Source organism: Liolophura sinensis, chromosome 1 (assembly GCF_032854445.1).
Source record: "Liolophura sinensis isolate JHLJ2023 chromosome 1, CUHK_Ljap_v2, whole genome shotgun sequence".
In the NCBI taxonomy this organism is placed as follows: Eukaryota; Metazoa; Mollusca; class Polyplacophora; order Chitonida; family Chitonidae; genus Liolophura; species Liolophura sinensis.
Genome location: NC_088295.1, coordinates 56,094,200 through 56,110,201, shown reverse-complemented (window position 1 = coordinate 56,110,201; position 16,002 = coordinate 56,094,200). Strand labels below are relative to the sequence as shown.

Sequence of the window (16,002 nt, the reverse complement as noted above, 5' to 3'; positions counted from 1 at the left end):
GAAACAGGGCTTGCGGTAAAATCGATAGCCGTTTTTGTAACTGGTGTCGCTCTCCGTCAAAACATGTTGCCACTGGTTTTTGAATAAATATGACGTCAGTCAAGGCAATGAGCTCTTGTTGAAACCGAGCTTATGGACTTTAACATTATGAATTAGAAACGGTGCTCTAACTTCATTTTCCTTGCAATAATGTAAACTTCAAACATATGAATGTGTAGAGATTGTGTTGTTGGGTGTGTCACTGAATGAAGGCAAGTTTGGTAGCGAGTATGATTGATTTTACGAACAGCTGAAAATAGGCTACTCTCTGAAAGAAATAGACTATAATGTGACCTTGGTAAAGTCTGTGGGTAGAGGGAACAGCGCAAAACAGTTCAGAAAATCAAGGCCGAATGAGAGTGTACTGGATTCGGAATCGACACCCCGATCAGTCAACTATTTTGTTTGGCGGCGAATCAGAAACTCTATAACACGAAAACGCTGCTGATGTTTTTGTTGCTTTTGGTTTCGTTGTTGTTGTTCACGATGACGTTTTTGAAATTCTTCATCGTTGGGTGTATTTTTGAAATGCGTCGCTTGTGATTAAACATCACTCAACTTAGGAGGAGATTCAAAAAGCCAAAACTCGCACATGTGGCTGGCATTGCTTGTGCAGGCAGTGTATCAAACATGACTCCTCTATAGGAGACCGCCTATTCCTACTACAACACACCGGCCCGTATAGCACAGTTGGTAGAGCGTCCGCTCCGGGACCGGTAGATCCAGGATCAATCCTTGATCGAGTCACACCTAAGACTTTAAAAGAAGAAGTTGTAACTTCCTCGCTTGGCGTTCAGCATGAAGGGGATAGTGCAACGACTGGTTGACCCGTATCAGTATAATGGCTCGGGCGGAGCTTCTTACTTGCCTTCGGTAAGTCGTCTCAGTGAAGCAGCACTAAATAAAAGAGCGGTGGAAATCCGTCCTGCTACAAGGAGGCACATTACACGTACATGCACCCTAAAGATTCCTTCGTCGTCATATGACTGAAAAATTGTTGAGTACGACGTTAAACCCCAAGCACTACAACAGCTCGCTACATGATCTCCAAGATCAGACGTAAGTTATTTCGTCAGTTTGTGCTCTAGTACTCGCACAACTTGTTTATACGAGTCTTAATTTCTCTCAATTCACCGTTCCGATCACATGGGCGTTTAAACCTTCCTGATCTTCTAGAGGTAAGGGCGGTAATAGAACTGCATATTCTTCAGAAGGGTCTTTTTTTTATTTGCTTGAGAGTATATAACCACAGCTTAGTGTTCCATATTTCTTTGCCCCAAGATAGTTATGTGAGGCAAAAATGTGCAATAATTCATCGTAGAATGTTCGTTTTGGGAGATGGCCGTGCGATTACTAACCCAGAAAGTTCATCTCCTTTGACGGCTGGTATACGAATGATTCTTTCGACGCATTGATTCATGTCGTCTTATGTGTTTTATGTATAAAAGTCAACATATGGCGCTAAAAATGTGGCACGTGTACTGACATAAACCAACTGAGACTCGTTTGCTCCATCGCATGAACCATGAAGATGGCCCCCTAGAAAAATCTAGTGGTGATAAGTGTAGTGTTCGCTCTACAGAAACATGAGAGGAGCTGCTGATGATCCGGTGGCTCAGAACATTTTTAACAGTGGTGTTCTTATGTCTACGACCCCAAACTTGGATAACAACGACGTTCCAATGACTACTGCCCCAAACCTGGATAACGTCGGTGCTCATATTACTATTGCCCCTGTACTGAATAACCCAAAAAGACCACACCTACACTGAGGTGTTTAAAACCCCCTAGAATAGACTGGCCTTCTCAGACAACAGCCAAGAATCCAGCTGTACGACATTGTCCTGAACTGATATTGTGTAGTGTTTATTATTTGACTTATTAAACAACGACTAATATACCCGTGACCATATGGTTTTGATTCATTTGATTTATGCATTCGATTTGTGTTATACGCCGTACTCAAAAATATTTCACTTTTTACGACAGCTGACAGCATTATGGTTGTATGAAACCGGATAGAACCCGAGGGAAACCCACGACGATTCGCAGGCTGCTGAGAGACCTACCCACGTATGGCCGGAAAGGCAATCAGCATGAGACGGACTTGAACTCACAGTGACCGGATTGGTGACAGGCTCTTGTGTCATTGCACCGCGCTGACTTGCTAACTCCCGCCTCTTTAAACGTGATGAACGTGCATGTGCCACTGACAAGATGGAGGTTGGTAGAAAAAAACAGAGCGTTGTACCCTATGTACGACCGGAGAGGAAGCTAGCACGAGCTGGACTTGAACTCATAGCGATCTCATGAGGAGAGGAGGGTCATTGCGCCGCGCAGGCACACTAACCACTTGGGCATGGAGGCCTGTCCATGATTCAGTTTAGAGAGTACCCCCAGATTCTCCCTAAATATATACCTGATTGTAAAACTACAATTTTCGGAAACGCTTCAGGTGGTTTGTACATGTATAGCTTGTACAAATGCCTCACGTCTGTATATATATGCCATTATAGTAACCATAATATTAGGTTAGGCGTCCATAAATGAGTTGCTACATCCGAATAACTTTACATTCGTGACTCAAAACTCCAATAAAACGCCAATTAAGCTGCACGACGCATGCCAACATTACAAGAAGGCGAGCATTCAACACAACAAAATTTACTACTCATCCATTTTACGTTTACATAGAAAACTAGAGTTCTTTGTGAACCTGTTTTAGTCACAACTACAGCCTATACATGACGCATAGGTAGCATGATCACAGTGTAACACTGTCTATATATAGTTCGGACTCTGACTTATTTCACGCCTTGTGAAGAACATTACGTTTCAACAGTGAATCAGTGGACTAGGTTATAGGGTACAGCACTGCGCATGAGTACTGTGTAACACTGAGAGTACAGAGAATGAGTAGAATGAGCGTGACTCAAGCGATTAATCTTGGGTCACCAGGTGTAAGTCTTCCAGGTAAACCGATTGTCGACATGAGCTTTAAGACAAGAACTTTCAAAACCATTCTTATTCTCTATATCGTGTGTCTGTGTTTCTGGACTCCATATTCCATTCTGACCTTCGGTCTTAACTTTTCACTAAGGATGAATTCGTAATCTGTAGTTTTGTGGATAGGTTATCTAAACAGCGGTCTTAATCCGCTTAATCCGTGGCGATTTAAGAAATTCCGAGAGGCCTGCATAAGCATTTTCCATAGATCATCTGATCTCTTCCCCAAAAATTTCGGAATTAGCACTTGTCGGTGTAACCGAAAAGCTGTTGGGCACATACGTTAAAACTAACAACGTAGAAACAGGTGGGAAACTTTCTTGACACTGTATATTTAAACAGCCTTAAGCTTTAAGCTTCCACTACGACTTTTATAAACCAGAGCTCCTGTCACAAATATATATATATATATATATATATATATATATATATATATATATATATATATATATATATATACTGTTATATACTGTTAACTGTTAACTATTGTAATTCCATATATACATGTAAATGCAATACTGCATATTCCGTATTATATATATATCGAGTAAAATCCAATATGGCATATACAATGTGAGCACCTTTATCGTTGTTATCCCAAGATGTTAATGGGAAGTCATTCTGATTCTATCTGCCAAATACGCATCTCGGCCAGTATTTATAGGCATGCAAATCAGGTCACGTGATGGCGATCAACCAGTCAACGTTTGGTGCTAAAGTGACGAACTTGGCAACGCAAGACTACTTATGTAAACAATGACAAATTCTAGGAATAAGAGATGACATCGAGTGGATCTTCCTTCGGTGCAAAGCGACCTTTTTCACAAGGATCAAAGTAACCTGATAACATAAGGTTGCACCTTTTGATTAACTTCACATTTCCACTCAAAAGTACATCAATCCATAGCAAAAGATCATCCTAAAATACTGAATGCTCTGACAATTCAATAATTAATACAAGATCAAAATAGTAACTATGGTTATTTAATATGATATACAGACAGTTAAAAAGGTATTTCAGTGCTGTAGCACAATGTAATAAACCTACTTGGATAGGAAGCACTGGATGGCCTGTTTGAATGTTTCCGCTATACGAAGGGCCGCGCAACTTCCTAAAAATAGTGCTCCTACGAAAAGTTTATACAAGTAGTACCTAACTTTATCTGCGTGAAATGCAATGAAATATGCTAAAAAAACAGCAACAAAAATTACATTATGTTACTGAGCATAAACGAGAACATTACATCGCAGCAAAATGTCAAAAGATTGCTAAAATACTGTACATATCTAGTCACCTGGCTAATGGTGTTGCCGAAGGAAAACATGGCCACCGCAACATTTATAAAAGATCCCATATGGATTACTGGTACACTTGGCAACTTAAGGAGTTAATACGTGTGTGACAGCATTATTTGGGTTCCATTTAAGTTCAGTAAGTTATACAGTCAACACTGGCATTTGAAATAGCTAAATATGCATGCATTTAGGTACACATGTGGTTTACAACAGCGATATAGAATACCCTCGTACTGTGAGGTACTCTGTGGTAACCTTCATCTGGTTTCTACGTCTTGCACTGGACGTGACGTCACGTCAGTTACGTCAGTCAACACAGACTGATTCAGATCAGTAACGTAGTTTGCTGTAGCTGTGTTCTCCGCGCTCGAGAGCCTGAGGAACCTGGTAATGAGGACTCTGTGATGAGCCAAGAGTGAGGTAATCAACGTCCTCTTCCCTCAGGTTGCTCTCTTTTTCCACGCGCTGTCCTTGCGGAATCGGAACGTCAACATTGGCGTACAGCGGCGTATTCGTGGTTTGTGTCTTATCGGAATAGCTGATTGACGGTATTTCCGTGTCATTTTCAAAAATTACTCCTGATGTTTGCGTAGGTCTAAAGTAAAAGAGAACAATAAAAATAAAAGACAACAGCAGATATAGCTTAGATGAGAATATACTATCCTTTTGGGCGCAGAGAAAATGTGGAATTTAAATGGTAAAATTGTTAGGTTGTTGGCTCTAGGTGAAGTTGTCAATATCTATAGTGTGTTTCTTTTGTCACCAATATTCATCTTTCTGTAAAGCCTGTCGTATTTACTATCAAAATTTCACTTTGTATGTGACACATAAGTCCACAAGATGTTCATCTTGCTATGTTTGACTTCTACATTGTTGCAAGGAATATTCATTCCGAACTTTTTCCAATTCATGATATTCCGCCGTAGTATTTGCAAAATATTCTTGAGTACGGCATAAGAATACCAATCAAATAAATAAATTAATAAATCATGATGTAAAACTCCAGAAGTTTGGCTACAATGAGTTCTTGTTGTCGAAACCAAGAAAAGAAAAACCATTTTCTATAAAATAATATGGATTTCCAACATATGGCTGTGTAAAGCTTGTGTAGTTACGTGTCACTAAAGATAGGCAATTTTGGTAGTTACATACTAATTTTATACTGGTAAAGCATTTGAAAGTTATTCGTCGATATCACAGCACTGAATGTCACTCATAAATATCACAGCTTTAACGTCAGCACTGGACATCACTGCACTGAAAATCACCCGTTGATATCACAACAATGTTAGTCATTAGTGGCATTGAAAGTCACCCGTCGATATATCACCTGTGGATATCATAGCACTGAAAGTCACCCGTGCGTATAAAAACATTGGAAGTCATCCGTGGATATCACACCACTGAAAGTCACCCATAAAGACCACACCACTGAAAATCACCCGTGGATATCCCAACATTGAAAGTTATTATTACAGTGATTATCACGGCTTTGAAAGTTACCCTTGAATGCCTGAGACTGAGGAAGTTTGCAACGTTTTTCACAAAGAAACAGAAGTACAAGGACCAAAACTGGATACTCAGTGGTGTGGTTATCTTTCTGAATTATGGTAACGGAATGATTAAGAATGATTACCTTCTTTTATAGTACAACACCGCTCCGATCACCATGGCAACACAAATGATAACTCCTGCAACCACCACTTCGACGATAACAGTATTCCCTAGATCAGAAATACACCACGTGTAATTTTACTTGACTACCATTCACCTGTAAAGCATCCAATTGACTTGAGCCAGGCCAGATTTACAAACAACTGCTATGATTACTTTACTGAACAATACATGAAAGCATTAAATATTACCGGTAGCTCACAAGAGTTTAACTGAATCCTTAATTGGTGCACTGGAGCAGCGGGAGTATAGTCTCCTTAGAAGAGATAAAGGTTAAGTTCGGTCTTATTAACGTATAAAAGTCAAACATATAAAAGGTTAATGTACATAATTGTGTGGATAATTATCTTAACAAGCCATCAGACCTTTGCGTAGAGATGATATACAAGAAGGGTTTACTCCTTAAACCATTTAAACTAAATCGCATAAATCTTTAGGATCTTTTCATAACTCGTCTGAAACTCCATTAGCTCAGATTTGTGCTAAACCTTTATCAGCCTCATGATATCATGTTCTGATAGACTCAATCTCGACCTATTTTATTTATTAAATGCATTTAATATATTATTTGATTTATTTATTTGATTGGTGTTTTACGCCGTATTCAAGAATATTTCACTTATACGAAGGCGGCTAGCATTATTGTGGGAGGAAACCGGGCAGAGCCCGGGGGAAACCCATAACCATCCGCATGTTGTTGACAAACCTTCCCACGTACGGCCGGAGAGGAACATTTAATATATTATACATATTCGTTTATTAATTTTAAATTAAGTAAATAATATATTTTTATTTATTTACTTATTTATTTTCTACTAAGGTCTACATCATGGCCATCAGAGGGGAATCCATAGATAAAGGGAACCAGAGTACCGGAAGTTAACCGTCACCCTTCGCCAAAGACAAACCACAGCCGAAGACTGATAGCAAACATACGATATCATCGATAAAGGGGCTGGGGTCGGTTTCGTGAAATGCGGTTAGCTCAGTAAGCCTTTAACTACCATGACACTACATGTTGTAGAGATATAAACGCCACTTAGCAAAGGGCTACTTAATCCTACGTGTACTTCATGAAACCAGCCCCAGACACTCACAGCCAGCCAGCGATTTTGCTATCTAAGCGAGTGCCTTATACATGTTTCATAGTCTGACACATCTACTGATTCTTTAGCCTGATAAACACAAGACAGAGAGATACCATCTACCCACCTGAGACTACTAGCCTATCAACCACCATGATGTGTATCTGTAGCTTATATATCTGGACAACATTTTGACTATTGAAGCAGTCATGGATAATGATGTGAATTCTCTTTTGGCTGGTCGAATAAATGCCATTGTAACTTTAACGCTCTAAAAAAAAACTATACTCCTACTAATTTCAAACAGAAGACTGAGACCTACGATAAACATAAAAATTTGGGATTATATTTCCAAAAGAATTGTAAAAAGATAACCCATATGGAACACATTGCAGATTCAGTGTCCACAAGAACTGGAATTATGCAATGTGTATATTAGATAGATAACAGATAGAGAAGTAGATAATGCTTGGGACAAATCTCTGTTTAATTTGTCAGGCCTTTAATGAAATACCCTCACTAGTATGGCATGGAGGACCAATGATGAATCAGCTTGCTGCAAGACGGATTAGTACTGGTACCCCTCCCCCCTCTCCCCCCCCCACTTGACGTATTATGAGATGCACTTTACACATGTAAGGGGAGGGAATCATTAGCTAAAAGAAGGGAAAATATTAAATTAACTTCTATGTATAAAATTCATACGGGTATGGCTTCCTTCCATATTAATGATCTTGTCACCGTAATTTCTCAGACTATAATCTCATAAATTATTACAATTACATGTTTCTCCGAATTCGACGAAATATCTCTCGTAATTCATTTTTTCATGCGCAAATCATCTAGATCGAACAATCTAGATCTAGAGATTGGAAATACTCCAACTCTAAATAACTTCAAAATGAAATTACGATCTAGCGCCATTACTTAACCACACAAGTTCTTCTTGACTGGTCCAAGTAAAACAAACATTATCCATACAAAGCTGAGACATAAGTGCAGCCAGTTGAACTACGTCACCTTTTCGTTCCGCTATTTTTCCAACCGTCTATACTTTGCTAGTGGCTTCTTCCCGCCTCATTTATTTCTGCTATATTAATACAATACAAATATGTATTTCGTCAACAAAGAGATTTATAAGTTGTTGAACTTGCACCCAATCCTTTTGATCAACTGTCAGTAAAAGAAGTTTAGGTTCGTGTATATAAAAAGACGCATTGGGCAAAGCGAAAATTTATTGTTTGATCCGTGATGACAAAGACAAAAAGAACATTTTATGGAAATCACCCTATATTTATAAATAATTTAAAATAAATTCAAACTATATTGTATGCATCACAGGGTAATAAATATCCATTCAGTTCCAAATGGCAGTAGAAAATATAGAGATTGATAAGGTTCCAGTAGGACAGTTAGCACCTTGCTAAAGCAAAATACGTTCATTTTTCATTAACGACTTGCGCAATCACTGTTTGAAGACAAGGGCTCGTCCCCCAACAGTGAACAATGCAAAAGTCAAACCTATATTTCCCTTATAAGCTACCATTAAATTTCGTGTTGCGAAACTGACCTCTGCAGTCTTCCCCAGATTGTGAATCAGTGACGGTCGTGTTGCCTTTCCGAGATCGTGCCGTAACATCTTCAGTCTCCACAGTTGTTGCTTCGGTCGTCCTCACTGGTAATGTTGCCGTTGTTGTTGCCGGAGGTATTGTTGGCAATGAGTCTGAAATGCACATAAAACAGAGCAGCGCCTACCGATTATTTAAATGGTGCATGTGTGTCGGATAAATCAGTGTTACTGGAGCAATCACATCCACCGGGAGAAGTATGTACTGCATATTGCAACAACCTGACAGTTGTTGAGCTTGAGAAGTTCCCTAAAGGAAGAGGTATCATTTATGCTTCTGGAACACGGTGAGGCCGGGTATTGGTAAATAATGTCAACAACACTTTCCACACATCATGATACAGTAGTTTGGTTCCCTGACTTGCTCTGCGTACCTTGATTGTGACATCAGGTTAATTTATCCTGTGTCTACCCCGTCGGCTGAAGAGATTAACACCATCTAACGTCAGGCGGAGGGAACCAGCCAGATGACAGAGTACGACAGTCTTTACCTTTGACGACAAAAGAGTTCCAATTCAAAACTCACTTATTAGTTTTTGACCCCCGTTTTTTGAATACCGTTTGCGTTACTCATTTCCCTATCAAATAAAATATGCATGTCTAAAGCTGAGTGTAGCATGGATGAAATGTTCACTCTCTCAAGCAAACGGCAACGCACATTAAAAGCCCCCTTATCTCGGATCCTGTGTACCGCGGGAGAAGAATAACAGATGACCTCAAACACAGTGACATTGTTATGTAACATTAGCTTTAAGATTGCAATCCATGGCTTGTTCAGAACTGCTGGAATGGGGTTCATGGACAACTCTTTTTCATCAGTCACAGAATGAAAGCTTATGGCTTAAAGGTGGAGAAAACATAAAAATGTCATAAAGTTCAGATGAAAGAGTACGAAAAGTTATTCGTACATTCGGTCTTCAATATTTTTTCCGATTTTGCTTAAAGAGAAAAGGTACTTGAAAATAATGTTTGTATGGTGTTGTATGGAATTTCACATTAACTGTTTTTTTCAGTATTATTTATTTAATCTTATTCTGAAAATTATAAACTTTTATTAACCTGTCACACGCGTGGCTTTAGCTAACTCATCTTCGTGATTATCTCCCTTTATTCATTTATGTATGGAACACACACCTTATAATAGCCTGCTTCGTCAAGTTATTGCTAGGGCGTCATAAACTTATAGTTGAAAGTCTATAAGCACTAGTACCAACGTTTTCTACACTCATGTATGAGTCTTAAAACTCGACACGGGCATCAGTTGGGTCTGTCAGCATGACCACACCTCCACTTGCCATCTACCCGAATAGGAGGTCACCAAGGTCATCGCGGCTTTGCTGTTGCCCATGTTTGAATACGTGTGAAGTCCGTTTCACAAAGGTTTGAAACCGGCCGGCTCAATGCAATACTTGTGCCATTCCCAGGACACCTCCGACCAGAGATACAATGGCCTACCAGACCTGAATACAAAACATAAAGATTGACTGATTGATTGATTTATCTGATTATGATTTTACGTTTTCCGCAGGTTCTTGACAAAGCTCTGACATATAAGTTGCGGGTTTATCAACGGGATTCAACATCACACTTTATCACAACGATGGAGCAAATGTCGGCAGCACTGCGTGTTTGTCAGGCCATATAGTAAAAGGCATCTCCGTTAAAATACCTGTCCGGCTTTGAAGTTCAGCCAAGTAAATCCACCTCTACTTTAGTCAGAAAGTATTTAGGGGCCTCTGTGGCTCAGTTGGTTAGCGCGCTAGCGCAGCGTAATGACCCAGGAGCCTTTCACCAAGGCGGTCGCTGTAGAGTTCAAGTCCAGTTCATGCTGGCTTCCTCTCCGGCCGTACGTGGGAAGGTCTGTCTGCAACATGCCGATGGTCGTGGTTTCCCGCGGGCTCTGCCCTGTTTCCACCTACCATAATGCTGGTCTTGAAGTATAAGAGAAATATTCTTGAATACGGCGTAAAACACCAATCAAATAAATAAATAAATACAGAAAGTATTTACCTGAAATATTTACTAGAGTAATGAAACACTATTTGTGTGAAATATCTGCTTGGGTATAGTCAATCAATATTCATATATAAAATGCCTTATATAGGGTAGTCAACACTATAGTCAAAGGTAAAATGTCCACATGGTTGTCAGTCACTGTACTCATGTTTAAAATATCTGATATGGGTAGTCAAACACTATACTTAAATATAAAGTATTTGCCATAGAGTTGTCATACACAATTCGTATATAAAATGTCTGCTATACGGTAGTGAAACACTATTCGTAATATGAAATATCTGCTATAGGGTAGTCAAACACTATTCATATATAAAATGTCTGCTATGGTGTAGTCAAACACCACACTCATATATGAAATGGTCTGCTATAGGGTAGTCAAACACCACACTCATATATGAAATGTCTGCTATAGGGTAGTCAAACACCATACTCATATATGAAATGTCTGCTATAGGGTAGTCAAACCACCACACTCATATATGAAATGTCTGCTATAGGGTAGTCAAACACCATACTCATATATGAAATGTCTGCTATAGGGTAATCAATCACTATTCGAATATAAAATGTCTGCTACAGAGTATCAATCATTATTCGTATATAAAATGTCCTGCTATAGGGTAGTCAAACACCATAGTGATATAAAATGTCTGCTATACGGTAGTCAAACACCATACTCATGTATAAAATATCAGCTATAGGGTAGTCTAACACCATACTCATATATAAAATATCAGCTATAGGGTAGTCTAACACCATACTCATATATAAAATATCAGCTATAGGGTAGTCTAACACCTACTCATATATGAAATGTCTGCTATAAGGTAATCAATCACTATTCGAATATAAAATGTCTGCTACAGAGTAGTCAATCATTTATTCGTATATAAAATGTCTGCTATAGGGTAGTCAAACACCATAGTGATATAAAATGTCTGCTATACGGTAGTCAAACACACATACTCATGTATAAAATATCAGCTATTGGGTAGTCTAACACCATACTCATATATAAAATATCAGCTATAGGGTAGTCTAACACCATACTCATATATAAAATGTCTGCTATAGGGTAGTCAAACACCATAGTCATATAAAATGTCCTGCTATAGGGTAGTCAAACATAATACTCATATATAAATATCTGTTATAGGGTAGTCAAACACCATACTCATATATAAAATATCAGCTATAGGGTAGTCTAACACCATACTCATATATGAAATGTCTGCTATAAGGTAATCAATCACTATTCGAATATAAAATGTCTGCTACAGAGTAGTCAATCATTATTCGTATATGAAATGTCTGCTATAGGGTAGTCAAACACCATAGTGATATAAAATGTCTGCTAGAGGGTAGTCAAACACCATACTCATGTATAAAATGTCTGCTATAGGGTAGTCAAACACCATACTCATATATAAAATATCAGCTATAGGGTAGTCTAACACCATACTCATATATAAAATATCTGTTATAGGGTAGTCAACACCATAGTCATATAAAATATCTGCTATAGGGTAGTCAACACCATAGTCATATAAAATGCCTGCTATAGGGTAGTCAAACACCATACTCATATATAAATATCTGCTATAGGGTAGTCAAACACCATACTCATATATAAATATCTGCTATAGAGTAGTCAAACATCATACTCATATATAAATATCTGCTATAGGGTAGTCAAACACCATACTCATATAAAATGTCTGCTATAGAGTAGTCAAACACCATACTCATTTATAAATGTCTGCTATAGAGTAGTCAAACACCATAGTCATATAAAATATCTGCTATAGGGTAGTCAAACACCATACTCATATATAAATATCTGCTATAGGGTAGTCAAACACCATAGTCATATAAAATATCTGCTATAGGGTAGTCAAACACCATACTCATATATAAAATATCTGCTATACGGTAGTCAATCACTATTCGTATATAAAATAACTGCTAGAGAGCATTCAAACACTATACTCACATATAAAAAATCTACTCTAGGGTACTCAAACACTGTTCATATTGTTCAATAATTACACAGTTGTTGTACATAAATTTGAACAGAATTCACTTGTGTATATGTGTGAGTGAATGAATGAATGATTGGGGTTCAACATCATGCTTCACAATTTTTCAGTTATGTGACAAGGAGGAGTCATTAGGGTGTCTTCTTATGTCAGGGCGCCAAAGTGCTGCCGCCAATGAATTGTCATGCCGAAGACACCAGACATGACACCCCACCCAGACACAATACCCAGACCTGGCCAACAGGTCCTGCTTCCTTGCTCTAACCTCTCAGTACTGAACGCCAAGCAGTTTTTGTTGACCTGGGCTCTCCTGACTTCCAAAATAAATAAGCTATATTATTTGTTGTCTACTTTTAAGAATCTTTCACTTATTTGATCATTGTCAAGATTATATGAGTGGCGAGAACCGTAGTGCCCCTTAGCAAACTGCGGACTTTTGCCATACCTAATAGCTTCCTGACTTATAGCCGCTACCCAGCGGCGGTTGGATTCGTAACCCCCAGTACTACAACCTACAGGACAGACACAAACCTGGCACCTTTCTTATCTTTCCTTTTCTGGTATGTAAAAGCTTTACCTGAAATTTGCGCGTATGTCAGCTCTGTGCTAACGATGAAGGCGACAATAAGCCAGGCCTGTGTATACCTCGTGAACTCCATGACTTTTCCGGTTAGGGCTTCCCCTTAGGGAGATGACGCGCTTGCTGCTCGTGAAGTATCTAAACTACAGTGCTCAACTATAGTACACAGAGTGACTTATGTCAAACCGAGGACTCACAACAGGACTTCCGGAATCATACAAAACTGATGTAACTATACTTTAGGCTTAGTTCCTAACATATTGACCCACTTATTACACATAATTACACATGTAAGTCTGCAACGTGTAATTCTATGTTATTATGCATAGCAATTACGTATTTCACAGGACATTATCGAGGTTATGAGCGTTGCCGTTTACTCGTACGTATTATGTACAGGATATCGTTTTCAGACATGCTCCAAGGCTGAATCTTAATTACATTCAAACAGAAGTCACCAAATCGGAAATGATAGTCAACGTTTAATACTTTAAAACACAAAGTGTAATTTTATGCATTTTATTTGTTATTTTAATTTTTTAACCATTTCTGATTAAAACGATGAACACGTGGAGCTGAAAATACCTGGTCAAGAAAAGTTTTGTACACGGCATGGCTGTGGGGGGATTAAGGTGAGAAGAAAACGGAAGCATTTGAAAAAAGCAGAGGGGGCTGAACAAATCTTGTCTGACGTTGTACAAAGGCACCAGACACCTTTTCTGAATCGGTAGAAAGTTGTTGAACACCTTGGGGCACTGTAGAACCGTGGTAGCAGAACATTGTCTGACTCTGTAGAAAGATGCTGAACACCTTGGGGCATTCTAGAACCGTGGTAGCAGAACCTTGTCTGATTCTGTAGAAAGATGCTGAACACCTTGGGGACTGTAGAACCGTGGTACCAGAACCTTATCTGACTCTGTAGAAAGATGCTGAACACCTTGGGAACACTGTAGAACCTTCGTACCAGAACCTTATCTGACACATTAAGAAAGTGCTGGGCATGGTCTCGTTTGACGCTGCACAAAAGTGCTGGATAATTTGTCTGGCAGACTGGAATGTGCTGGCCTTGTCTGACCCTGTAGAAAAGTGGCCAATACCTCGTCTGACATTGCACATCCTTAAGTAATAATTACCCAAATAAAGAAATAAGGGTTGTCATACATCTAAGTATATACACAGTACAAAAGAAAATGAATCAGATCCACCGCATTTTGTGTGTTAAACTTTTATAAGTGAACGTGAAGGGTAGCTCTGAGCAAGGTGTCTAATACTGTAGACTGTGATAGAGACCTTGTATCACACAGTACAAAGTTAGTGTACACCTTTCCTGACACCTTATGTGACATTGTAGAATGTGGTGGACATCTTATATGACACTGTAGGGAAGTGTTGGATACTCTATGTGACATTGTAGAATTTGCTGGATACCTTATATGATACTGTAGGGAAGTGTTGAATACCTTATGTAACTCGGTAGAATGTAAAAGAGGTACTCGGTACTTCGTGTGACTCTGTTGAAAGCTGCTGGATACGTTCCATGACATCAATGACGCGTGCAGGATATTTCGTGTGACATCGAAGAATGGGACTGGATACATTTTCTGGCGCAGGTATTCTTAAAGTGAACATAAAGTCAACCATTAAAGCTGAATTCATTAATAAAATGGTATTCCAAAAATATTCTAATAATATTTTTAAAATTCTACACCGCTTGTCAACAAAATAAGTAGCAAGCAATAGTCAGTACCTAGCCTAGCTATCTAGAGTGACGTCACAAAACCTAAGAGCTCTCCCAAACCATCGGTATTAAAGAGTGTGACAATGAGAAAATACGAACAAAAACGCCTGATACCCAATCAAAGAGTATCAGCTCTGTCCCGTGTTCAAAGGACCGATGTTTCTCTTAGTTTGGCGCTCGATCAGGGCGATGTTCGTAGACACGACGCGTCGTGTTTTAGCAGTCCTGCTCGTCCTCATCCTGCATAGGTGTAAGCATTTGGCCTAGCTGGCTGTATAACAAAGGACCCTCTGACTGATAACAAACCCTTTCATTCAGATTTTGGGAAGATATTTTCGAAATAAATCTGACTTTGCTTAGGAAAAATAATGCAATATTACAATACCTTTCTTCAAGCAATGCCTCTTCCGAGGCGGTTTTCATGTCAGCTCACCCTGACAGGTTACTGCAATATCCTGTCCAACAAGTACGCATTGTGACACGGGCAGCCTTTCTCAGTTTCTGCTCATAAATGTGTTGTTCAATATGCATCAGTTTAACTCTTAAAATAACTGCAAAATCCAATTTAATACACCGATATTTGTCTATACACTATAAGAATCCTTCCTTTATCGTCATATGACTGAAAAATTTTTAAGTATGACGTTAAACCCCAAGCACTCACTCACTCACTCATTTTTTTCTATGTATATTGTAAGAGGTAATGCTATGTGTAACAACAGCGCAATATTTTTGTAGCTATCACATCTGTAATTCACTTTACAAATCTTCGAACGTACTCGTTGTACCCGTACATTTCACGTGTGGGACTCTGACAAACTATTCAGCTTGTCTTTGCTTAATTTATTCCTCAGTGCATTGAAGGACAATATTCTAAGGCTTCCCCAGAACTAAAGTGA

The 16,002-nt window shown here is 38.9% G+C and overlaps 1 protein-coding gene across 1 annotated transcript; it reads right to left on the bottom strand.

The window, feature by feature from the left end:
* Window positions 1–4,580: 4,580 nt before the first annotated feature.
* On the bottom strand, window positions 4,581–13,462 carry LOC135462093 (uncharacterized). The gene is made up of 4 exons (XM_064739449.1): window positions 13,363–13,462; window positions 8,671–8,823; window positions 5,978–6,065; window positions 4,581–4,936 (listed from the first exon to the last, which is right to left on the bottom strand). The coding sequence occupies exons 1-4, from the start codon at window positions 13,442–13,444 to the stop codon at window positions 4,672–4,674; spliced, it is 588 nt and encodes a 195-aa protein (XP_064595519.1). The 5' UTR covers window positions 13,445–13,462; the 3' UTR covers window positions 4,581–4,671.
* Between the last annotated feature and the right edge of the window lie 2,540 nt (window positions 13,463–16,002).

Coding starts and splice junctions, on each gene's coding strand:
- LOC135462093 (XM_064739449.1), bottom strand. CDS start 13,444: ATGGAGTTCACGAGGTATACACAGGCCTGGCTTATTGTCGCCTTCATC. Junction 8,824..13,362: donor GACATACGCGCAAATTTCAG/GTAAAGCTTTTA, acceptor TGTGCATTTCAG/ACTCATTGCCAACAATACCT. Junction 4,937..5,977: donor GTGTTGTACTATAAAAGAAG/GTAATCATTCTT, acceptor CTTTTACTTTAG/ACCTACGCAAACATCAGGAG.